Source organism: Blennius ocellaris, assembly GCF_963422515.1.
Source record: "Blennius ocellaris genome assembly, chromosome: 13".
Taxonomy (NCBI): Eukaryota; Metazoa; Chordata; class Actinopteri; order Blenniiformes; family Blenniidae; genus Blennius; species Blennius ocellaris.
In genome coordinates, this window is record NC_137662.1 from 13,844,479 (window position 1) to 13,870,480 (window position 26,002).

The 26,002-nt window shown below is 41.0% G+C and overlaps 1 protein-coding gene across 2 annotated transcripts; it reads left to right on the forward strand.

The window, feature by feature from the left end:
* The first annotated feature begins 1,895 nt into the window (after positions 1 to 1,895).
* On the forward strand, positions 1,896 to 25,524 carry psme4a (proteasome activator subunit 4a). Of its 2 annotated transcripts, XM_080507507.1 has the most exons (48): positions 1,896 to 2,514; positions 3,616 to 3,756; positions 3,979 to 4,095; positions 5,398 to 5,454; positions 6,963 to 7,007; positions 8,210 to 8,359; positions 9,278 to 9,341; positions 9,435 to 9,509; positions 9,930 to 10,052; positions 10,156 to 10,248; positions 11,605 to 11,870; positions 12,032 to 12,218; positions 12,336 to 12,425; positions 12,524 to 12,588; positions 12,826 to 12,976; positions 13,382 to 13,480; positions 13,589 to 13,658; positions 13,773 to 13,840; positions 13,934 to 14,149; positions 15,366 to 15,523; positions 15,679 to 15,774; positions 15,910 to 15,965; positions 16,070 to 16,126; positions 16,220 to 16,275; positions 16,480 to 16,578; positions 16,725 to 16,787; positions 16,868 to 16,963; positions 17,132 to 17,263; positions 17,376 to 17,585; positions 17,851 to 17,987; positions 18,151 to 18,204; positions 18,296 to 18,425; positions 18,550 to 18,631; positions 18,751 to 18,904; positions 19,020 to 19,089; positions 19,175 to 19,300; positions 19,388 to 19,540; positions 19,760 to 19,864; positions 19,959 to 20,050; positions 20,158 to 20,289; positions 20,390 to 20,598; positions 21,080 to 21,165; positions 21,298 to 21,426; positions 21,930 to 22,085; positions 23,620 to 23,782; positions 23,889 to 24,022; positions 24,104 to 24,244; positions 24,419 to 25,524. In XM_080507507.1, exons 1-47 carry the CDS (start codon positions 2,318 to 2,320, stop codon positions 24,236 to 24,238), a joined length of 5,544 nt encoding a protein of 1,847 aa, XP_080363633.1. In that variant the 5' UTR covers positions 1,896 to 2,317; the 3' UTR covers positions 24,239 to 24,244; positions 24,419 to 25,524. The 2 variants fall into 2 exon arrangements, with proteins under 2 accessions (XP_080363633.1, XP_080363632.1); XM_080507506.1 differs by lacking the exon at positions 5,398 to 5,454.
* Positions 25,525 to 26,002: the final 478 nt, after the last annotated feature.

Consider the following 26,002-nt stretch of genomic DNA (forward strand, 5'->3'; position numbering starts at 1 on the left):
CTCTGTTTCTGTCCGTCAAGCTGCCACATAAAAGCACCAATACCACTAGAAAATTCCTGAAAAAAATGGTGTATGCATAAGGTCAAAGGAATCTATTGCTGAACTTCCTGCACGTTTTTTTGACGTTCTTGTTGCGTCCGTGCTCCTAAGGGAGCGGGACGAGTCACACGCCCCCCCCCCCCCCCCCCCCCCCCCCCCCAACAAGAAAGAAAGAAACAAACAAACAATATTAAAATAATCTATCTGCTAGGATAGTAGTCTTTGCTCCTTGCCACTGAGGCAGGCACACGAATTATACCTCTGTTACCTGAACAAAGCGCAGCTAACACGTCTAGCACAATGTCGATGTTACTACAGGTTGCCAGGATACGGGTCAAACTCGGACGTCACACACAGCCAGTAAAAAAAGGGTATCAATTTCCCTCTGACACAGAAACACAAAACTTCTCGAAATGTTATTATATTAGCTCCACGTCAGAGATGACCACCTTACTAAAACATTAAAGTTTTAGGCTTTGACACTGGCGTCATGTCGTTTTCTTGTTGTTTGTGCATTTGAGTATTTTGAGCTAAAGATCAGAGTGGGACTTCGAGATCCAAGAGTAACAGGTACCTGTACTTCTCCGTTAAACCGCAGGGTGGCAGTGACAGTTCAGTAAAAGGCAGCAGTGTACTGATTAAACAAACAAACAAACAAATAAATAAATAAATAAATACCAGTATTGGTGTTGTTGTGTAACAAGAATAAATGTCCTTTAAAAAATGTTAAAAAAAAACTTTTCATCTCCGGCAAAGGTCATAAAGCCGTAGTTACGAAAACGCTGGAGTGCTGTGTCATCATTATCTGACTTATTAGACAAAAGAGTCTGTGTTTATGTATTCAATTCTTTGTCATGGTTTGATAACTCTAAGAGCCCACCGTGGTCTGAGTCATTTGACTAATTGGGGGGTTTCACAGCATTTGGGAAATATTACATTGAGTGTGGTCAGACTGACTCTGAAATATGATAACTTGCATTTGCATTATTAGCTCAACTACTACACTTCATTCATTCATTCATTCATTCATTCATTCCACCCATCCATCCATCCATCCATACATTCATTTGTTTACTCTCTTACTTAAGTACCTACAGAGCCCCACACATAACCTCTAAAATGAAACTTTAAATTGTCCCACAAATTAATATCTAATATCCACGAAAGTCTAACTTGTGGACACACATTGGTATTTCATCATTTCAAATTCATGTGATAAACAAAAACATCACACTCTAAGTCATTCTCTTAAGGACAATTTCGAATCAATGTCACAAACGAAAGAAATGCTGGAAATTTGCTTTAGGTTGAGATTCAAGTCGAGAAACTGCAACATTGAAATGGCTGAAACTAATTTTCAGTATGAATACAGACCGTGAAAGTGGGGCCTCACCATCCTTCTAACTTTTTGGGTTTTAGACAGGAGGATTCAGAAAAGTTACCACAGGGACCGATTAGTTTTACCCTACTGATGGTGTGTTGTTGCAATAGTAATGCTATTCTGCTTATTAGTATTGTGATAACACATCCTCATTAGGGTAAAACTAACCTGCCTCACGACATTTCTGCATGTATCTATTATGTCACTTTTAATCAAACCTAAACTTTTGTAAATATTTCTGTGAAGCCTCCACAACATGATAAATAGTTTTTTGAGTGTTTATTTTGAGAAGAAGCCAGCGGAGGACATAGCTCTTAAGTGGATTTCCACTTATCCTGTTATAAAAAGCAGGGAGGTCGCGGTGCAGGCTGGGACACGTAGTTCCTCACGCGGCCAGCGGAAGTGACGGCCCGGATTGTGTCGCTGGTAGCTAGGTGTCGTCTGCAGTCTCCTCTGCTGTAGTTGGATGAATCAGTCGACGTTGACAGTCCTTGGGATATGACAGTGCTTTTGTAGTACAGAGCTAACTTTAGCTAGACCGTTAGCAGGATTTTAGGATTGCGTTAGCCGAAAGACAGGACGACAGTGCCAAGGCGGTTTGAGGGGATAAAGTCTTGTTTTTTCCGTTCGCCTTAATGTCTCTGAAAGATGACGCCGGCCGCGTTTTTATTATTGTCTGATAAAGGAAGCTAATTTAACTTTAGCTAGATGGCGAGCGAGCGTGTCATCAACTTGTGAATCTGATAAGTTGGTGTCTTTGTGGGCCATAAAGGGGCTGCTTATTCATCGGAGGCGGCAGTTAGCCGGAGCTTTAGCCGAGGCGCAAAGCAACGTGCACCGGGAAGCGGAGGCGGAGAAGCGCTAGCTCATTGAAGCTAGCCGGCTGGAATCTGGGACATGAAGAGGACACAGTGTGGCACTTTGGATTTTGTTCCTCAGAAAGACATCGTTTACAACAAACTTCTGCCATACGCGGACAAGCTAGACGACGAGTCCAATGCTATTTTGAGTAAAATAAAAGGAAACTTGGGCCGAGCTGTCCAGCTTCGGGAGCTATGGCCCGGCGTCCTGTTTTGGACGAGGAAACTTTCCACGTAAGTAACACTAATCTTTAGTTTCCCAGCGCAACATTCACAGTTGTTGTTTACTTCATGACCCCGTTATTTCCCGTTCTCGCTGTGCTTCTTTTATTACCTCGAGCATTATTGTGCAACATTTACTTTGTGGATTTTTATAACCATGTGTGATTTTTTTATTTTTATTTTATTATGTTCTTCTATGACTTGTATAACGCTACAAAGTCTTCTATGCTTGTAATCGGAGTACAAACAAGCCTCCTGTGTTCCATTAGCCATGGCTTTCATAATCGGTAGTGTTTAACAGACAACCTGACCCAGCCGGGGCCGAGCAGCGCTGTGGCAGGTCACTGTCATTACTGTTATGTTTGTGTTCCGCTTTTCTATTTGAAGAGCAAGTCATATGGCAACTCAACACTTTTGGAATACATTTCAATTTCACAAACCCAAAACTTAAATATTCAGTTTATTTTCTGTAAACAAAAAAATGAGATTTTTTTGTTTGTTCCTTGTCAGTTTTTGCTTAACAATTACTCGATGTTACGTGATAAATGTGGCTACTAAAATACTTTTGTGTCTATTTACATTTATCTTTGAGATGTCGCATTAAAGATACAAAGACCTTCTATCATTGACAGTGGATTATTTCTCACAGTGCTGTTTTATTTTATTGTTTTTAATCCTTGTCAGTCTTTAAGGCTCTAGTATTGCTCTCTACAATACTGCGGGAGCAGAGATGGAAGTTCACAGTTGGCTTGACCCAGATTCAGTTTATTGGTATTCTGACATTCTTGCCAACAATGTGTAGATTTTCTTTTTGTCTGAGAGTGTTAACAGATCTTAACAGGTTTAGTTGTGTCATTTTAACAGTTTCTCACCAGAGTTGTGTTTGGCTGAGTTTATTATTATTGTAAAAGATACTCGGACTGTTATTACATTTTGCTACGTCATTACTCTGTTTGTCATCTTCACTTTTCCACTCATACACCAACAAGGACATGTCCCCCCCCCCCCCCCCCCCAATGTACACATGTCCAGGAATGAGATAGGGAATCGAATAATCAGATCCACCAACTGAAACCGGGGCAAATATCCATAAATCTTTTTCCTCCTATAAAGGTATATGAGGCTGTATGGACGCAAATTCAGCAAAGAAGACCATGTGCTCTTCATCAAGTTGCTGTACGAGCTAGTGACGATCCCCAAGCTGGAGATCAGCATGATGCAGGGCCTCGCTCGGCTTCTTATCAACCTCCTCAAGTAAGAATCGTCCTTATCTCCTTCACTTCACAACACATCAGAATGTGCAACAGACAGATATTTCATGCCTGCTTTGTTACTTTTGTTTCTCTCTCCAAAAGTTGTTTACTCGGTATAATTGACGTGTGTTTACGTTTTGTTTTTTTTTTAATGCTAGGGTGATTTATAACATGCTAGTATTTGTTTAGGCTGATATGTGTGGATGTCGTGTTTTTCCAACAGGAAGAGGGAACTACTTTCAAGGGAGGACCTTGAGTTGCCGTGGAGACCGCTGTATGAGCTCCATGACAGGATCCTGTTCTCCAAGACGGAGCATCTGGGTTTGAACTGGTTTCCCAAGTAGGCTTCCTTCTCTACTCATGCTTCTGATTTATTTAAAGCGTGTTCATTATTATTATTACTATCACAAAATAACTGATTTGACTACAGATGGTTATAAAGTAGGCCAGTCCTTACTGTAACATATATATGTGGATAAACTCCATGCCAGATGGTTGAATCTCATCGTAAAGTATCTCCTACCACGCACATTGACCATCTGATAGTTAGGTTTGTCGACCTTTATGTGCAACTTTTCAACCTCCATGTGTCCACTACACACCGCGACAGGCCAGCTGTGTGGAGTGAAAAGAATTGGTTTGTCTTTAACTGCTTTTATTCGTCACTAAAATATATTGGCATTCATCATTTGAATATTACAGCACATTACTGTTGTTTTCTCTTATAATGTGCATTATACCTGCTTACAATACTATTGCAACTTCACCCTCTGTCCATGTTCTTCACCTAAATGCTGTGTTTTTCTACTATTAAGAAGCCAAATTTGGATGCATTTGAATTTTCTCCCATTGGACACATCTAAATTTTCTTTTAGAGTGTCTTTTCAAAATTCAACAGCTTTGCCTATCTCCAATTCTGTTGCAACCATCAGTCACTGTAAGGAAATGGAAACTAAACAAAAACAATTTTCGTTTTCATTGAAATTATGAGACCTTGTCCTGTTTTTCAAAAATGCTTTAAATATCTATACTTTTGACATTGTGCTTTGACAGCTTAATTTACAGCCAGTCAAGCCATAATGTTAGTTTTTAGGGGATACATACAGTGCTTTATTGGGATAGAAAGTGAACTGTCACATGTTCTTTTCAGGTTATAAAATTTAGTTGTAAAATTAAATTACATGGTTATTCAGAATTTGCCCAATCAGGAAGAATGTCTGAACTTTTATAGCAGTTTTGGTTGTTTTGCTTTTTTATAAGGGGTAAGTCCAAATGATGCCTGCATGGTTTTGCAGAGAAGATTAATTGTTTGTGTATCTTATGCAACATCCTGTCCAATCTTCACTGAAGTTCTTAGCAAGCAGTGCGAGGTGCTCTTTTATGGTGCTATGGGAACATTGTACGTTTATCACAGACTGCCTTGCGAGCGCATCACTTTTTCATCCCAGCTGATGAAAACAAGCTGCTTTGATTGCCAGCTCGCGTCTCTCAAAATGACCAAACCATACTCATGCACAAATCAGGAATCCTCTGATTACATTGATTGTATAAGTTGCTGCATAGTATGTTCATATTTGGAATGATTGGCACTTTGTCGTGTGCTGAATGTGTTCTTTATGCCTTTGTCTCCTTTTACATTCAGTTCTCCACGGCCTCGTTCATCCTCTAAACTCATAATGCTAAAATTGGTTCAGAGGTGGTAAGGACAATACTTCTTTTTGTGTTTTTTTTTTTCCTTTGAATTCATCTTTTGAGGCACTTGTTTTTTTTTCTCCCCCCTTTTTGTAATTATAAATAAACATACATTGCATGTGCAAACCAAGCTGGACACCCCACATGCAGCTTGTGACAGAAAAATAGTCGAGTCTTGATCAGTGTTAACATTTCACTCATATTGGAGACTGTCGCACTGCAGCTAACAGTTTTTTTTTGGGGGGGATATTTCTCTTGTCCCTCATATCAACCAAAATAGATTTATAACAGACTTTTCTGTGGTTTCTTTTTTTATGTCATGTCTTTGTCTTTTTCCATCGATATTGCATTACCCAGTGGCAGTACAGGAGAAAATATCAGATGCATAAATGTCAGAGTTCCAATATACTATTTAAATTTCAGATATTTAGCCATAAGCCCGCTATTGTTGGTATTTACATAAATGTTCGCGCTACAGTTATTTTGGTTCTTGCCGTTGCTGATGACCCCCTAATTCTGCTTTGAACTTGGCCTTCCCCGCATCTTTAAACAGCATATTTAGGAGTCACCTAAGAGCCTCGGTGCTCGCCGTGTCCCCTCCTCCCCTCCCGGAATGTAAAGTGATGAACGTGACAGTTCATCTTAAGACAGATACAAAGGTCATCTAGTTGTGCCTGGGGTTCCCTCCCCCAAAGCGGCTGCTCTGCTCATGAAGGGACCCTGAATTTGGCTGGTTCTTATTGCCTTTGGAATTGCATGTGTGTGACCCGGTTTTGTGGGCTTACAGTATTAAACACTGGGCTTGATCCTTGCGGTCAAATGGAGGCAGTTTGGCCGACAGAGTGTTACCCAATACTTAAGCTATTGTTTTGAGTCACAAATTCATAGTGTGTCAGCTATTTGAGGACTTGAAGGATGTGGAGTTGTAAAAAACAGTTGTCGAGTGCGATTGGCAGGGCAGATCCAAACAGGCATGGCTTGAGCTTGCATGTGAACAGACCAGAGGAGGATTTTGAGCAGCGAGGTCCAAAGCTGTGGTTATATTGGTCTGAAGCTTTCAACGCTCTTATGTGACCAAAGTCCTTCACATTTTCAGTCTATATGTGAAGATAATCATGTCACGGGAGTTTGTGATGCATAAGAAGTCTTATTCGGAGGAAAGCCAACACTGCCTCTAATGACATTTTCCAGCTGTGGTATTTTATGTGAGGGTTACGTTCTGAATTTGCTAAACAATTTATACTTGAGTGTGTGTGTGTGGCACAATAAAATCAGCCACACAAAAATACTATAATGGATTTCTCCAGGTTATCATTGCAGTTTTATGGCAACTTAGTCTTCAATAAATCAGTCTGTAAACACTCTTCTTTCACAGTACTCCACTCAGGTGTGTAACTATGTTTCAGGATGCATGCAATCAAAGATGCATAGGTGAAGGGCTGTTTAACTTTTACTAACGTCAACGTTCTAGTGACAGATTACTAACCACATTATGGTTTTCTTCTTTTTTTCCAGTTCTGTGGAAAGTGTGTTGAAGACGCTTGTGAAAAGCTGCAGACCGTAAGTACATGCTATCACACCTGTCTGTATCTATTACAAGCCTGACAAATCACTGACGTTTTTATAGTCCATAATGCATTGCTCAACTTGGAAGTCATGATCGTGGATCCACGAGGAAGGCCATTTGTATGATCCAGAGGTCATGGATAAACCAACCCTCTGTTTGAATGTTCATTATCAAAGAAAGCCACTGCTCGGTCTCAGTGAAGTCATTCATCACTACTATTTGTGTTCATGCAGATATATTAGGCAGACTCGTCCGTCAGTTTGCACTTAGGCAGATAATCCTATTATCTCATCTAATTCTGTCTTGCGCGGGAGTTTCCTGTTGCTGTGAGTAGGGAGAGTGATTTGTGGTCAGCTGCTGAGACAATATGGATCAGCACTAAAGCAGAAGGGAAGTCGCCTTGGTTGAAGTATAGGTTTTACTCCCACCAAGTACTCAAGCGGACCTGGAATCCCCAAGGAAGTAGAGTAAACTAAAATAACCTGTAGGGTTTACACAAGCATCTAATGGACTGTGAAAAATCCCTGTGAGCCTCTAACCCTATTGCAACCATGGCGTTTACCCCAACTGCTAAATGTGTGCCAGGTGTGATCTTCCATTTATGTTGGGACATTATATGTCCATTCATCTTTGCTTTTGTGGACATATGTCAGTCTATTTTGTCTGTGTGAACAATTTATAGGAGTCGTCTTTGTAATTTTTGTTATATAGATGTGATGAGGGACCCAATTTCATATCTGACATTAAAAAAAAAAAAAGTCCAAATCTGTGGTTCACACTGCAATGACTTGCTCTGGTGACCCTTTTAACCAGAACACCGGTAGCTAAATAGACACTTAATATTCTTTATTTATTGATATTTCTATGAAGCTAAAAATATATGCTAAATATTAAACATATTGGTCACACAAACATATTGAGGATTAAAACTAGATGAGTTGCAGTTTGCATGATTTGTTCTTTACAATGAAGCTTTACCGTATCCGATGAGCATGTACAGCTGTATGACAAGGTGATCTGTAATGACCTAAGAGGCTTGTCCATCTTTGCAACACCCTCTAAGCTGCTCTCCTTGTTGAGATGACTGTAGTGTCCATACATATAGTCATTTGGCCTTAATATTGGTGTAAGCATCTGTCGCTGGCTGGATTTCTCGCATCAAAATCTCACTGCAGCTCCGTTTCTCTAAATGCAGGTACTTCGCAGAGTCGGCTACTCAAGAGATGTTGGATGAGTGGAGGCCGCTGCTTTGTCCCTTCGATGTCACCATGCAACGAGCCATCAGCTACTTTGAACTCTTTCTGCCAACAACTCTGCCTCCAGAGCTGCATCACAACGGGTTTAAGTAAGCGACTTGTCATCCTCTCCCAGACAGCAAGGCCTCAGTTACAAAACGGAGTGACCTTGTATCAGTCCAGTATGACGGTAGAGGGCAATGATACAGACGCCATGAATACCAGTCAAAGTTGGCACACATGGTGGAATACGTGCTGATGTGAATATCCAAGGGGGCATGACCCGGAGGGAGATTTTGAAACAAGCGCTCTGAAACGGGCTGGAGTCCAGCTCAAATCTTCTGTTCTCCAGACCTGCTTGGTTAAAGACTAAAAAAAATCTTTCCACTTTTTGGTCTTTACGACCCTACTTTGACTCTTTAATCATAACCCTTAGGTAGATTTGTGGAGAGTGATTTGTTGGCGATTTAGTCACTCTTTAAAAGTCATGAAGCAATGCAATATTGGAACAAAGTGTCCCTGCCTGGTCACTGTCTATACTTCTAAACATAGACAAAGAAACACTGTGCTCAGGCAATAAATTATTAAAAGGATTTCCTTAAAATATTTGTTTTCTAATCTATATATCATATTATATTCACCTTCATCAGACCTTCAACAGTAACTAAGTATCATGTTTCAAATGAAATGAGCATAATTTAAATGTTACTTTTTTCCTGTAAACATAAAACTGATCAAAATTTTGGATACCAGTGTCAGAGTTGTCCTCTGATGGTATCCTAAATTCTCATTGAGCATAGTTTATCTGGAATGTAGATAAACCTTTTGATAGCTGCATGTTTTCCTGTACAGAAATGTGGAACTCCCACGCTCCCTAAACAGAAAGAATTATGTACAAACAGCCGAAATCTTAATGTTGTACTTCAATACAAAAAAAACCCTTTGTGCCTCTCAGTTAATTCGTATGCACTATATGCCATCTTCTCCTTTTTTCTTTTTTTAAAAATATTACAATATTTGTCTCGCAGGTTGTGGTTTGACGAGTTCATCAGTCTATGGATGTCTGTACAAAACCTTCCCAGCTGGGAACTAGTGAGTGCATTTCTGTTGTGAAATGTTTCTGATATATAGTTGTCAGTATTCCTGCTATCCCTCTCTAACTTGTTTTTTTTTACATCCCTGCAGCATCTGGTTAACCTCTTTGCTCGCTTGGCTAATGACAACATTGGTTACATTAACTGGGACCCCTATATTCCTAAGGTTTGTTGCCCTCTTCTTTCAACTTTCCCCAGCTATCACATGGTTCCAAACTGTTTTCCATAATGCCTCCCAAATTGCCTTTAGTAAAGCCTGTGGACCCCAGGCCAAGAGCATTACACAATCTCTTGTTTGTTTTGAACATGGTGGCTCGTGCTCCCACATGTTTACATGGCTTATATTTCATGGTATTCACTTCTTGTGTGAGAAACAACCTATCAGATGTCTTTGTTGAATTTGTTCTCTGCTGCTAAAGGAAAATGACTTGAACCATATCTGTATTTCCCTTGATTAACCCCCTGACATGACTTTATTAAACATATATTCATTTCCCTGTTGACGCCAATTAAATATCACAGGCTTTTTTTCAACAAACATGTCCCCATCAGAATATTCAAACCTCTGATTTATTTGTGTTTCAAGATTTTCACAAGGATTTTGAGGAGTCTGAATCTCCCAGTGGGGACCAGTCAAATGATGGTGCCACGGTACATCACCAATGCCTACGACATCAGCCATGTGGTGCTTTGGGTGTCATCCCTTCTGGTTAGTTTATTGATCACACATTGTCTTTTATGCATGTTTATTGAAACCAGGGGGGAAAAATTCTGTGGTTATGTCTATCTTTGTATTTCCCTTTGTATTTAAGGGAGGACCCAGCAAGCAAGCTCAAGCACAACTCAGTGGCCTTTTCAACAGTATTACATCCTTCTTTCACCCATCAAATCATGGTCGCTGGTTGGTGAGTCACTGCTTTCTTTTTGAGGACCACTGTACTTCATAAAATCAACAATTCAAGATTAAAATGAGGGGAAAAAATCATTAATTATAATAAAGAGAAATTAAAAAAAAAAAATGTTGAGCTTCAATGGTCTAATTTTAAAGCAAGTCAAATTCTCTAGTGTTGAATAGTTCTGCCTACATAGATTGAAGTTAAAGGTATGAATACAAGTCATCATAACTGAGTGGGAGTAGTTTGACTCACTTTGATTAACATTGTTGGCAAAATAGGCAATTTATTTCATCACACAATATTTCAAATATAACTAAACGTTGTCATTGCCCTACAAAGATATTGCTGTCATTAAGTCTTTATAGCTGATGGCTGTTTTAAACTCAGTGACACAGACAAAACAATTAAAACTGCTAGAGCTTTTGTTTTCACATCCGACTCTACCAAAGTAAGTTTTAGGGTCTGTAAAATATTGTCAGCGCAGTGTCTTCATTATTACTGGCAGATGATATTTATCTCCTCAAAACACAACTGTAAAGATTTTTTTCAACATGTGTCAAAGGTAGACAAAGTTTAAAGCTTTTCCAAATTAGGAGCCCATGAGTCCTGTTATTTGACTGCTTCCAGTGATTCTAACTCATTCACCCGACTTGTTACCACTGATTCAAGCATCATGTGAACACCACTAACTGGCGCCCGGAGTCAGCATTTACAACGTCAAGTTCACTCGTCATCATTTTCTAGGAAGCTTCGACAACTATGTTGGCCGGCTACATTTACATCCGTATCAAGTTCTAAAAAAAATGACAGGCCATGTGAGTGAGGTGGTGGTGGCAAGGCTATTAAAAGTCCCTGGCATGCAGGCCACATGCCTTTCTGTTTTGAGGATCCACCTCTGGTAGACATGCAGCATCACCGTGTCCTCATACACAAAGCTTTATTTTTGGTATCAAGATGAGTTTGTGTGTATCTGAAGCTGTTGCATGGTTACAGATTAAATGCTCACTTGGTCAGATGCAGTGCACTTACTTGGAAACAGTTTTGCAATCGGTTGAGTGAAAAGTGAAGAGGGTTGATGATGAGTGAACATGAACAAGCATCTACACAGTAAATATGTTCTTTTTCTTATGATCGTGAGTCATTCAAGTAGTTCAATAAAGTTTGCGAAAGTGGATCCAATACAAATAGATAGAACTGTGTTTACAGTGTATTGGCTTCTGTTTATGTTTCCATCATGTTATCCGTGTCTGTTGAGGCGCCAACCATCTACCTACAGTTCTCCCATTTGTCCCGAGCACGCGTTCCAGCTGTCTGTCACCTCTTCGTCATGTATCGGTCTTTCTGTCCCCCTGTCCTCGTTTCCAGATGAAGCTCATGAAGCTGCTCCAGCGTCTCCCAGCAAGCGTGGTTCGGCGGCTGCACCGGGAGCGGTACAGGAAGCCCACATGGCTGACACCCATACCAGACAGTCACAAGCTCACAGAGGAGGATATCACAGCCTTTGTCGAGAGCATGATGCAGCCGGTACTGCTGGCCATGTTCAGCAAGACGGGCAGCCTGGATGCAGCCCAGGCCCTGCAAAACCTTGCTCTGATGAGGCCCGAGCTGGTCATTCCTCCTGTGCTGGAGAAGTAAGTTTTAGCTGAATCATTCAATTGCCGGATTCAAGCTTAATCTCCAGTTTTCAGTCATCTGAATCCTGGTTGTGCATGAACTGGTTCAGATTAGAGACAAGGCCATGCTTTGAAATGTAGACAATGGCCTGATTGTTCTCTCTCTCTCTCTACCACAGAACATACCCTGCTCTGGAGACTCTAACAGAGCCCCATCAGCTCACAGCCACTCTGAGCTGCATGATTGGTGTGGCACGGAGCCTCGTGTCAGGTGGGCAGCGCTTTCCTGAGGGGCCCACTCATATGCTGCCCCTGCTGATGAGGGCACTACCAGGCGTCGACCCAAATGACTTCAGCAAGTGCATGGTGCGCTTAATTGTTTTCCGTCTTCATATCCTTGCTGGATTCTTAATCATATTTATGGTGACCTTTTTTGAGGGGAACTTGTTGAATCTGGTGTAAACACACTTTATGTTCTTGCAGATCACATTCCAGTTTATTGCTACGTTTGTGACTCTCGTGCCTTTGGTGGACTGCTCGTCTGCCCTCCACGACAGAACTGATTTGACAGAAGTGAAAAGCGATCACTTTTATCAGCAATTCAGATTTCCAATCAACCCGTCGGTTGATTATTCTCTGTAGCATTTTCAAAATTGTTGTTTCACTTTTAGGTGGAAAGAGAAATGTGCTCTGCTTCAGCTGAGTTTGAAGACTTTGTACTGCAGTTCATGGACAGGTGTGTGCAGTTCATTGCAATCATCAGACTAACCAACTATCTGCAGCATTCAGTTGTCATGCTAATAAATGCCTGCTTAAAATTAAATGACTGAAAGAAAACATGTAAATGTGACAAACAAATTTTTTTTTTTTTAAAGCTTAGTTTATTTCCTTAGGTTTCTCACTTAAACTTTGTGGTTGAGATGGGTGGGGCAATTAACAGTTTTGTTTTGTTTTGTTTTTTAAACCTCCACAGATGCTTTGCGCTGATCGACAGCAGCACACTGGAGCAAACTCGAGAGGAAACCGAAACTGAGAAAATGACTCATTTGGAGAGTCTTGTTGAACTCGGACTGTCTTCAACCTTCAGCACCATCCTTACACAGTGTTCCTTGGACATTTTCAAGGTGAAGACTGCTTTCACAGCACTGTGATAGGGCTTGTGTACTTCCAAGACAGTGAAAGCGTTTTCAAAAACAAATACCGTACTACAGATGTATTTTCTTTATTGTCAATGCAATATCAGGTGGCTATTTGTTGGGACCCTTCTATCCTTTCAAATAGCACTTATTCTTTAAGGTATTTTGCAAATGGGTTGCTCCAACATCTCAACAGTTCTCTGTGGAGAGGCTGTCTTCAGTTTGACCATGTTAGACTCAGAGTTTGTATTCGAATGTAATGTAATATCAAACAGTTGCACACTACAATCATAACAGTATGTTAACCAATATATTCCTGTGTGTTCACACATGTATACTGTATATTCTTTATATGGAGGTCTGCATTTATTATATTGCTTGAATGTTTCAAAGGTGGCTCTGGGAAAGGTGTTCAACTTTGCTACAACCAATATCTTCGAGACACGGGTGTCTGGGAGAATGGTGGCAGACATGTGCAGAGCTACTGCGAAGGTAAATCTCATCCACACAGGCTGTGTGCGTCCAGCTGAAAGTGTATATCAATGTCTTGTAGCTTATTTTAGTTCACCGTCTTCATCCTCGCTGTGTTTTTGTTCTCAGTGTCACCCCGCAGAGTCACTCAAGATGTTTGTGCCACACTGCTGCAATGCCATCAACCAAATTGCTGTCCGTAAGTAATCACCACACCAGAATAGACACAAAAGACAACGTTCCCACATGCATGACTCACATTTTTCTCCATGTTTATTCATCATCTGTCTGACGCACTCTTTCTCTAAAACAGATGAGGAAGTATTGAATGAGGAGGAGCTTGACAAGGAGCTGTTGTGGAATCTCCAGCTGCTTTCTGAGGTCGATCAACTCTCCTAATGCCTGTGACCTTTCGTGTTAAGGACCTTCCATCAATAATTTAATGCCGTAACCCTCTGATCATGTCTGCTTTAGGTGTCTCGAGTTGATGGTGACAAGATCCTGCGCTATCGCTCGGACCTGGTGCAGATTTTGCAGTTGACTCTCCGCCTGAAGTGTAAACAGGGATACACACTCGCGTGCAACTTGCTGCACCATGTCCTTCGCTCCACTGCACTCATCTACCCCACCGAGTACTGCAGTGTGCCTGGAGGCTTCCACCAAGACATCAGTGACTACCTACCCATCAAGGTAGCGACATCGATTGATAGTACATGTCATATTGTCTTTCTTTTTTTTTTTTGTTTCATGATTTGGACTATCGACATTTGTACTTTTTTATTGTGTCCAAGCCCTTCGGAACAGTGTTTAGACAAAGTGCTATATAAATTAAGTTGTTATCAAAGAAAACTCTTTCAGGTCGACGATGCAAAAAGACAGACAAAACCATAGATATTCTTGCAGCAAGACGTTTACCCTCTAGCTACACAAATCAGACAGCTACTGAGGTTTATTTGGTTCACCCAAATCCTTTTGGGAAACAAATCGTTTTTTGCACATCAGTCATCTTCATTAACTCCCCTGTGTGCAACAACTTAAAGAGGTAGACAATGTGATAAGTTCCTTAACTGCAGAATAATTCGGATTTCCGTTGCTTTTTGCAAGCGTATCAAAGTTCTCTGGAACTGGATAAACAAGTGTGGTTGAGCTCAGGATTATTTCACAATAACCTCAGTAAATCCTTAAAAGGAGTAAGTTAAGAACTTGAAAAGGACAATGGCTGTTTTTTGATGACTGATTTGAAGGAGAAGAGGTGTGAAATCAGGCTTCTGTTGAACAGCTAATTAATCAAAAACAACTCTTGGATTTACTGTGAGCTAGTTTTTTTCCTAAATGTCTTAATAGAATAAATTATTAATCAGTGAAGGATATTTGTTTCCCATTAGGACTCCTTGACAAAGAGACCTGTAATGGACATGGTTGGGGGATACTGTGTCCAGCACCACAGATAAAATGGGATAAATTGCTTTTGATTTCTAAGTTGTCAGCAGTTTGTTTTTGTCGAACTCAAACTGTGTGTGAGATTCACCTGACTCATAAAGATTCACTAAAGAAATGTTATGGATACGAGTAAAATGCATGCATCCTGTTTTAGGCGTCGTCCATTCCAGGGATTTATCTCTTGGACAATTCAATGCCCTCAAAAATGTTTACGTTTTCATCAATTTAGTATGTATCAAATGATTTGATCAATTGACAACTGAAGTTGAATAACATTTCAATATGCAATCCCGTGGTTCACCTGCAGAAAATCTTTTCTTACTTTTCTAATTTTCAAAATCTCTAAGTTCTGATTTGTGGTAAGATTCCAGGTAAATGGGCCAATATTTAACTTACATTTTCTCACAAGTGAGAGCTAACTAAACCAGATTGTATAATATCATTGTTTTCATGTTGGTTGAAACAGGATTGGGGCCGGCCGGGTGACTTGTGGAATTTGGACATCCGTTGGCATGTTCCCAGCACTGAGGAGATCTCATTTGCTTTTTATTTACTGGATCTGATACTCCAGCCCGAGCTGCAGCGCCTTCAGAGATTTGCACAAGGAGATCAGGACATGAGCAGGTGAGCAAATTTAAAATGCTCCTCTACTCTAGGGTGACACAGTTAGTCAGACATCTACAAAAGTCCAAGCGCAGGCTGGGCCCATCTTCATTTTGTTTAAGTCTGTAACATTTGCATGCATACAATGAGTGTGTGATTTGTTTGTGTTTTTCCAGAGATGATGTCTTACAGAGCCTCACCATCATTCAGCACTGCCTCCTTGGTGCTGGGAACCTCATGCCTCCCCTGAAAGGAGAACCCATCCCGAAACTGTGAGCAGCTGCATTCTTATTCGAAAACAAAGAAAGAGAGAAAACGTTAACGTTCTCTTACACCAAATGGCTCATAAATGGGTTGATACGTTAGTTTCTTAGAACTAAATCTTGACCTGTCGGCTTTTCCTCCAGTGTTCACAGCATGGTGAATCTCGACGAGACCACCCTCTACACAGGAATGGAATACAGTAAGCTCACTAAATTGGTTGGATCACTATAATCAAGTTTCCTATGGTGCTTCAAAGTAAAATGTTGAAACCGTTCATTTACACTAATTTGTCTCCGCCTGTAGACGAGTCCAGAGAAAACTACAGAGATGCTATCTGCCATGTGATGAGAAAGCTGCTGCGTACGTACTCATTCATTTACACCCTGTCACTATACAGCCACGCAAGTTTTTGCCTTCAGTGTGTATTTATCTCATCTCCTTCTCCTTATGCAGATTATATCCTGGAGAACTCTGAAGATGACACCAAGTCTCTTTTCTCCATCATCAAGGTGTGCAAGCAGTAAAAATCTCAATAAAATCTTTCGGAGTTGCTGTGGTGGATGTTTACGTTGTAAAAGTCCTGTGTGGGAAAATGTGTAGGCGCAGGTTATCACGATCTGAAATACAATCACATTTTCCACCCTGAGTCACTCGTCCAGTGTTGCCAAGTCGATTTTACTTTAATCAATGCGTTTGTCTGTGGTACTCTTCAGATTATCAGTGATCTTCTGCACTTCAAAGGCTCTCACAAGCACGAGTTTGACTCCCGCTGGAAAAGCTTCAACCTCGTGAAGAAATCAATGGAAAACAGAGTGAGTTTTCATTTTCCTTAGTGCTGATGTTGCCCCAGAGGAGGGATAAAATAATTCCTCGTCTCCATCAGAGGTTACTTTAGGCGCATCAGTGACAGTTATTTACCAGCTAGGAGTTTAATGTGTTATGATTTGTTGCTTCCCAGCTCCATGGCAGGAAGCAGCATATCAGGGCTCTGTTGATAGACAGAGTCATGCTCCAGCATGAGGTATGGCTTGAGTAGAGAAACTACATTTTTCAGGTCTTATTGCATTTGAATATTCATTAATTTGTTGAATGTTTTACCAGCTGCGCAAGTTGACAGTGGAAGGATGTCAGTACAGGAGCATTCACCAGGAGCTCATGAGAGATTTGTTGAGGCTTTCGACAAGCACCTACAGTCAGGTGAGTTCTGGAGTGTTAATCGCAATTTTGCTGTAGCAGCACTAAACATTCGTTTGTTTTGAGTTTATTTACCGTATGGCCTATGATTATCAATTATACTTAGCAAATGAAGAAGACTTGAACACTTCAAAAATGGCATCTAAACTTTGCCTATTTTTTCTTTTCCAGGTACGCAGTAAAGCTCAGAAAATGTTGTTCACTGCATTGGGGACCTACAATTTCTGCTGCAGAGATCTCATCCCCCACGTCCTCGAGTTTCTCAACCCGGACAACGGCAGCGTCACTCAGCAGCAGTTCAAAGTATGAGGACTGATTTGGACTCAAGAAACTGCTTAACAATTACCACAGTATTTAGATGTAGATATTTTTATTATGTAGAGTATCGTCATGAACCACGTCTTTGTGTCTCCAGGGTGCCTTGTACTGTCTCCTGGGGAATCACAATGGAGTGTGCCTGGCAAATCTGCATGACTGGGAGTGCATCGCTCTGACGTGGCCTGCCATTGTGCGCTCTGGCCTTAGTTCAGCCATGTCTCTGGAGAAGCCTTCCATTGTGCGGCTCTTCGATGACCTTGCAGACAAAATTCACCGGCAGTATGAAACCATCGGCATCGACTTCTCAGTAAGTTGACCAAAAATGGCACTTTCTCAAAATGCTTTACAAAACCAAAACCACTCAAAGCTCAATAACTGACGTTTCTTAAAAGGGTTTTGACTGTTACCTTAGCCAATATTAATAAAATTAGGTTTTATTATTGCAATGGATGAAACAAAGCTGTAGTTCTCATAAGATAAAACCTTCTGTCATCAGTACAGGACAACTCAATCACAATATGCATGATTGTTTAAATTGTCTCAGATACCATGTTTTGTCTTCACATCTCTAGATCCCCGATGAGTGCTGTGCTGTTGCCAAACAACTAATGATCACTGAAAAGCCTGTTCCAGCGGAGCCGGTTCCATCAGGGGAAGAAGAAGAGGACGGTTCCAAAAAGAAGGAGCTGAAAAACTCTGATTCTGTTGAGTAAGTTTGACAACAAAACAAAGAAATTTCACCTCAGCAGATCCCAGCTTTTCTCTTCAAAGACATTATCATAATCATTCTTTTAAAATATGTTGTTTGCTTCACAGGCATTGTGTAGATTGTTTCCATAACAGAAGCTGATATTGTTTCACATTTTTTGCAGGAAATACAAGCAACTTATTGGTGATCTTCTGGGCTGCCTTGGCAACAGGAACTTGTAGGTTGAATTATTTTCCACCTAATGTGGCATATTCTACAAACCCGTGTTGACGTTTATTCATGGATGCTTAATTTGTTTGGTATCGCAGGCCTTGGAAGTTTGAACACATTGCGATCGGCTTCCTGTCTTTGCTGCTGAGAGATGATCGCCAGCTCCCACCTCCTGCTGTGACATTCTTTGTGAAAAGTCTCAACCACGATTCACTCTATGTCCGAAAGGTGTAGTATACACCCTCACCCACACAAAACTGTGATTCTCCAGCAGCACGTGCATGTATTCCAGCTTCATCTTTGGACTTTTTATTTTCCTGAAACAAGTTGGGTTTTTTTCCCTCTCCACTAGGTGGCAATATCCGCCGTGGCAGGGATCATGAAACAAATTAAGAGACTGCATAAGAAAGTCCCTGTCAGTCCATCTGAGCTTTGTAAGCAGCATATGGCTATTGCCTACTGTTTTTTATTTCTATGGATATTGAAGATTTACAACATGGTCTGTACAGCAATACTTGAAGTCAGCACAAATGTCTGTATCCATGTTTGATAGATAAAGAGAAGGAGCCATGTGGGATTGTAGCAGGGGACCGTCCAGACAACCAGTGGCTCCAGTACAGCAGCAGCAAGCTGCCACGCACACAGCAGGACTGGGACCAGTGTGTGTTTGTGGAGAAGACTCACTGGGGATACTACTGCTGGCCAAGGTTCACCCTATATATTTGTATTCTATTCATCCAGCCACCTTCAGTTTCCATACATTTGTCTTTCCTGGTACTGTCTCTCCACATTGTCCTTCAATCCTTTCCTTTTTGTTTTCAGAAAGTTATTGACGTACGCACCATTGAAAGAGCAACCCAAACAGAACCTGAGCAGAGAGGAGATGACTGAGGTCAATGCACAAAAAAAACAATATAACACATGCAGTCATCAAGTTCACGACTTCTATTAAAATTATTTTTATGCTCTCCAAACAGCGGGAACAGATTATTTTCGATCATTTTTCGGACCCGGTGTTCATCAACCAGTTCATCGAGTTTCTGTCTCTGGAAGATCGCAAGGGGAAGGACAAGTTCAGCCCTCGCAGATTCTGTTTGTTCAAGGTGAGAGTTCCTGACACATACAAGTGGATAGAAACCCATGGAAGTGGACAAATTGCGCAACTGGTTTACATTTTTCTGCTGTTTTAGGGATTGTTCCGGAACTTCAGTGATGCCTTTCTTCCTCTCATGCGGCCGCATATGGAGCGCCTGGTGGCAGACTCTCATGAGAGTAAGCAGCGCTGTGTGGCAGAGATCATCTCTGGGCTGATCAGAGGCTGCAAGCACTGGAGTTACTTGAAGGTAGGCCCAGAGTTTGTGTGAATAAAGTTCATTTTGACCCTTTTTTTTTTTTTTTTTAACTGTTGGGAACCCATTGTCTAACGCACATACACATGTGAAATTATCAGTCTAAATGCCTGCTTGATCCTGCTGTATGTATTCTGTCATACGATACATAATAGCAGATTGCTTTTGTTGTGAAATGTGTATCTTCAACTGTGAACACTTGTGGTTTGACAGGTGGAAAACCTTTGGCAGTTGTTGTGTCCTATGCTCCGTACGGCCCTGTCAAACATCACAATAGAAACCTATGCCGACTGGGGCACCTGCATCGCTACAGCCTGTGTAAGCCCTTTGTGAATGAATGTCAATCATTGTATTTTACACTTGCGTCACTCATCCTACCTTCCTCATGAGTTTTTGTTTTTGGCTTCCACAGGAAAGCAGAGACCCACGCAAGCTTCATTGGTTGTTTGAGATGTTAATGGAGTCTCCGGTGAATGGAGAGGGGGGCTCTTTTGTTGACGCATGGTGAGTACCAATGTCGCTGCCTTAAGTGGACGTTGTTGTTGAAACTAAGGATGTGTGATATTGTATGTTTTTTTGTTTTTGTCCTACCCCCCCCCCCCCCGTCGCAGCCGTCTGTATGTGCTGCAGGGAGGACTTGCTCAGCAGGAGTGGCGAGTACCGGAGCTCCTCCACAGGCTGCTGCAATACCTTGAGCCCAAACTCACACAGGTCTACAAGAATGTACGAGAGCGTATCGGCAGGTAAGACCCTTCACAGTGAAACCGAATAAGCCAATTATGAAACTTTATTATCCTGCGATGTTCTTATCACCATGACCTTTCTGATGTGGTGTCTTTTCAGCGTGCTCACGTACATCTTCATGATCGACGTCAGTTTGCCATACACTCAGCCAACCACCTCCCCGCGCATCTCCGACTTCACGGAGCGAATCCTGGTCCAGCTAAAGCCTCTAACGGAGGGCGATGAGGAGATCCAGAACCACGTTGTTGAGGAGAACGAGGTGGGAGAGCAGGACGAGAGGACACAAGCCATCAAGTTACTCAAAACAGGTGAGTGGAGTTTGTAACCATTTGTGATGTTTTATGATGCAAGTAGTGGGGGCATTTAGGAGTGATTTATATGGACTCAACCTCTCGTGTGACTATTCCGTCCACTTGATATCATTAAAATGTTATGGCTGTGAATGATTTTATGCCTCTTCTTAAAGTCCTTCCAAATGGAGCTTTCAATATCTTATTCAATGATGCTGTGTTTATATTTGAGAAGCTGCAAAGCTCATGTTACAAATGTGTGACATGCTGGTGAATCTTGTCTTTGATTGGATGGTTGAATTTTGTAAGTCTTGGGGAGCCCTGTACTGACTGGTATATGAATGCAAACTTATCTTTTTCCCATTTTTCCAAGCATTTTGGAAGTTTTTGAGTTTTGTAAATGTCATATATTTCCAAGAACTTATGAGAAATGCACATGACAAATCTCTGTCAGCAGTGGCGGAAAGTTAATGTGTTTTTTTTCTGCCTTCAAACGCAGTGCTGAAGTGGCTCATTGCCAGTGCTGGTCGCTCCTTCTCCACTGCTGTCCCAGAACAACTCCGTTTACTTCCCCTGCTCTTCAAGGTGACACAATCCCTTATGTGTTTCATAGCGTTGATCATTTTGAGTTTGTTAGGTTTTTTTTTCTATTGTTACGATGTCTCTGCAATAAAATGACTTGCCTGCCCTTTGCCTTGCATCTGATCTCTGTTCCAGATTGCACCTGTGGAGAATGACGACAGCTACGATGAGCTGAAGAGAGACGCAAAGACCTGCCTCTCTCTGATGTCTCAAGAACTCCTCTATAGTGAACAGATTCCCATGGTCCTCAGTGCCCTGCAGGAGGTGAGTCATACTGTGGCTGCTGCGATTCCACTTCTCACCTGCAGCACTCATGACTTTGCCTTTTTACAGGTCAGATTGAAACAGTGGAAAAGTTGTTCACAATTTTTGAATTATTCTTTTATGTAATCATTCAAACCATTCAGAAGCTCCTTAATAGGAGAATTCACTCGGCTGGTGAGGAAAGAATTTTTTTTTTTCCCCCTTGTACATGAATCTATTTGATGGTACGTAGAAATAAAGACGAAAGAAATGCAAATAATATAAAGTAATATACTCAAGCTGTGGACTTCACACTTTGGTAGAGATCCCCAAAGTAGAGCCAAAGCCATTACAACAAACCTGAATTCATTTATATCCAGAGAACACACTCTTCTTCGTCTCTTCGCCTTCTTCGTCTCCATTCTCTCTGTCTTCATCTTCTTCTTACTTCTCCTTCTTCAACACATGTTAATGATTTATTGATGTAGGCCAAACTTTTTTTTTTTTTTGATTGTTTGTTACAGATTGCTGAAAGCAGCTCCTGGCATGCCCGCTACACGGTGCTAACATACCTCCAGACGATGGTGTTTTACAACCTGTTCACTTTCACGAGTAACCAGAAGTTAGTGACTGATGTTCGAGCACTGGTCATAAGGTTGCTGGAGGACGAGCAGCTCGAGGTACTAAGGACCGTTCATCACAGCTGTTTAACATTGCAATCATTCATGACGTGAAGATAAGAACATGAGTTAAACTAAAGTACGTCGAGAATATCTTTGCTCAGGTCGTGCACTAATTATATAATCATGCCTGAGCTAGCATGTTTATTTTTGCTAGCATGGAACTCTTGGTGTCTTACAGCTTCACTGTAGTGATTCAGCACCCCCCACCCCCCTACTCTTCGAGCTGTTGCTATGGCAACCACAGACTGCAGTAATCTGTTGCTATGGAGATAACGTTCAGATTGAAGGAGGACGAGAGGGGGAGGGATGGAGTAGAGACAAAGAAGTGGGGGATGGAAGTAGCCATTCTTTGTATGACATCTTAAAGTAACCTCAGCCTGATTTTCAGGCCTTTACCTGTATGACACTTCTGTCCTAGTTGGCTTAAAACGCCTGTCCTCTGAGGAGCACTCACACATCTGCGCCGTAAGCATCTTTTCCTCACAATTCCAGAGAGAAAAGCACATAAATATGTGCTACAAAGACCATTTAAGTCTCATTACTGTGAAGCCACACACATTTGCAGCCCACTGCTCACTACTCTTTCCATCCAGGTAGAAAACCCTGCATGCACACATTACTCAGGTACAGCAAGAGCGCTTATTAAGGCACTGTAGTAGTAATAATACAGAACAACCTGTCCAATACTTGTTTGGATTGGTTTTTTTTAACTGTGACCATATTTGTTGTAGCATAGCTTCAGTGTCTTTTACCTTTTTAAAAACCAATAACTCAATTGGAATCAAGATAATAGTATAAACAATCTGTCTTGTAAATTGTGGTCATTTGATTGTGTGAACGCTTTAATGTTTACAGCAATGCTTTGTGGGGTTTACACATCGAGGCACTTTTGTGTGAATTTTTTGTGGAGGGGTTTTTTTTTTTTTTAATCCTTTTAATTTTTCCTTCCGTGTTGTGTTGACTCAGCTCAAGCTCAATAAATGTTTACATTTGCCTCAACGTGCTGTGAAGATGGATTTTGCCATGCTCATTCAAGTTCATCAGTAACTTAAAAAAAGCTGTTGGGAATATTTCTTCATAGATTTCCATATTTTCACTCACTTTGTTTGCTGTGTATTATGACTTAAATGTCCTATTTATATGATCACCTTTTCGGTAATTTATAGGCAGCAATGTAGTAGATGAGGTTGCTTGACGACATCAGACTACAGAGTGGAGGCAGAAGCTTTTGTCTTGCTCAACTATAATTAATACATTTTCAGCATATAAATAGGTTGCAATTAGCCGTGTGATGGAGTTTGTTCTCCCTGCCCACCCACTTTTGAACTCCTCATTCCTTATGATTTCGTGTTTGTAAAAGAAAGCCTAATTGCTGATAAATATCAGTAGATCTCAATATCGGGTTTTTCAAAAAAGTATTCCTACAGCCCTTCATAATGATCAATGACTCCTGAATAGTCTGTAGTAGTCTCTCACTAGGTGAATGTGTGAAAATACAACTGCACGGTGTGACCTGACATTTTGTTTGCAGGTACGAGAAATGGCTGCCACCACACTGAGTGGCTTCCTTCAGTGCAATTTTCTGTCCATGGACGCTCCCATGCAGGCACACTTTGAGGCACTCTGCAAGACGCGCCTGCCGAAGAAGAGGAAGAGGGAGCTCGGCTCCACAGTGGACACCATACCTTCTGCTGGTAAGGAACCGAGTACATTAGATGTAAAAATGGAACTGCTCCCATATAATTACACATGCTGTTCAATCACATTGTATTGTGTTCCCTTGTGCGTGTGTGTGTGTAGACCTGGTGCGTCGCCATGCCGGTGTTCTTGGGTTGAGTGCTTGCATTCTCTCCAGCCCCTATGATGTGCCCACCTGGATGCCCCAGCTATTGATGGACCTAAGTGCTCACCTCAATGACACACAGCCCATCGAGGTTTGAGTAATCCCCTCTTCATCACATCAGAGTGCTGCATGTCCACCAAATGGCTGCAATTCCTGTCTCGTTTCCTTTCAGATGACTGTAAAGAAAACGCTGTCAAACTTCCGTCGGACTCACCATGACAACTGGCAGCAGCATAAGCAGCAGTTCACCGACGACCAACTGCTGGTCCTCACTGACCTGCTGGTCTCTCCCTGTTACTATGCCTAAAACCTGGTAAAGCGTTTTTATCTTCTTTACTTTTTATACATGCCTCTGAATTAGATGGTCAGCTTGATGATCCCTACCATTATTTTACATCAAACAATTCAACTACGGGGATTTAGAGGCTCCAATAATTCTTGAACCACACAGTTGTATTTATGTTTATTTGTGATTTAAAATCTCCAGACTGTACAGACACCAGCCTGCACTGGGGAGGGAGACCCTAATGAAAGACGCAGCATCCCCACAGCCCAGCGTGGAAGAGTGACTGTGGTACAAAGGAACTACATTGTGACACACAAAAGCATTGTGTAATTTATGTATTAGTTCATTTGCATTTCTACTATACTTAATATTTAAGGTTCAATCATTGCAGGGATGAATGACCTGCAGTTTGTAACATTGTACAGACTTTTTTTTTCTCCCTCTTTTGTGGTGTGTATGTGTGCATGTACACAGGTGCGTGTGCGTGCGTGTGTCTGTGTGTGTGTGTGCGCGTGTGTGTGTGCGTTTATGGGATGCTTGAAGACATCTACTGGTGTCGCGCACATTTCTCAGGATTTTGTCCCAAGCATCAGCTCTGAGCCAACCTGATGTCCAGCGAAGGACACACTCGTTACTATTTTCCAATAGTGAAGTGTGTGTTTTACGCCATAGTGAAGTGACTGTTGAACATGGTCTCTTTAAGTTTAGGCTCAATCTTGCAACACACAATGTTTGTGTGGCAGTTTGATCTATATATGATTTTGCGTCATTGTATGCATGTATCATAGTATAGCAAATATGCACAAACATATTTATTTATTTACTTTTTTGAAGCGCTAAGTTGATTACGGTAGTTTTCTTTTTGTTGTTTACTTAGAAAGTAATGCTGAGATAAAGCGGTGAGCCATTTTAGCAACGGATCCTGGCCTCATGAACTCTTTGCAAAGAAAGGGAGAGTGAAAGCTCCCCTCTGTTGTGCTGCGTGGTGCGTTTGTTGTGAAGACCTGACCAAAGTTCATTTGTTAGGTGCAAGGAAACGAAAGAAAACGAACGGCCCGTTTATAATGCTGATGTCTTTCCCTGAACATTTCACCTGTTCTCAAAATCCATAAAGATAAAATAGAATAATTTTGGTTTGCATTTATGTTTTGCCCTGATAACTTGAAACTCATTTAATCTGGGAAGCATTTAGTACCTCACATATAGTGTAGTGCCAAAACTGCAGTGATTTTTTTTTTGTTTGTTTTTGTTTTGTTTTTTAGATTTACTGTTTGCTTATTCACAGAAACAATAATAAACTCTTTGTAACAAAATGTAGTGTTTTTTTTTTCTTCTATAATTCATTTCAGAACACGAAGATGTTTAAACAATATCATAAATGGAAAAGATTTGTATATTTTGGTGCAGTGATTTTCTTATTGTTTGGTCATCTCTACAGAAAGAAAACAGGCAGTGGTGGGATATTTCACTAAATTCTGATTTTCTGGAGGCTTGAACACTCAAATCATGCCATGGTGTTCTTAAGTGGGATGCTTGGATCACAATGAAAACAGACTGGAGCATCTTATAGTTTTAAAAATTGAAGCATAACTTTAGAAATTAAATGTTTTGTATATACACAAAGCAATGCCACACTTAAAAAAAAATAAATAAATCATACCTCTTCATCAAATTATATATTGGAAGGCATTTATCAAATTTTTTGGCCAATGCACCTGCTGAAAGTATACGCATGGTTACTGTGCCTTCTTCAAACATTAATGAGCTCACAGAGACTCATCATTC

Excerpts from the sequence above, each read along its gene's own strand:
- psme4a (XM_080507507.1), top strand. The coding sequence starts at position 2,318 with ATGAAGAGGACACAGTGTGGCACTTTGGATTTTGTTCCTCAGAAAGAC. Across the intron at positions 12,219-12,335 it reads ATGACTTCAGCAAGTGCATG|ATCACATTCCAGTTTATTGC; the intron begins GTGCGCTTAATT and ends ATGTTCTTGCAG. Across the intron at positions 16,276-16,479 it reads CTCTTTTCTCCATCATCAAG|ATTATCAGTGATCTTCTGCA; the intron begins GTGTGCAAGCAG and ends GGTACTCTTCAG.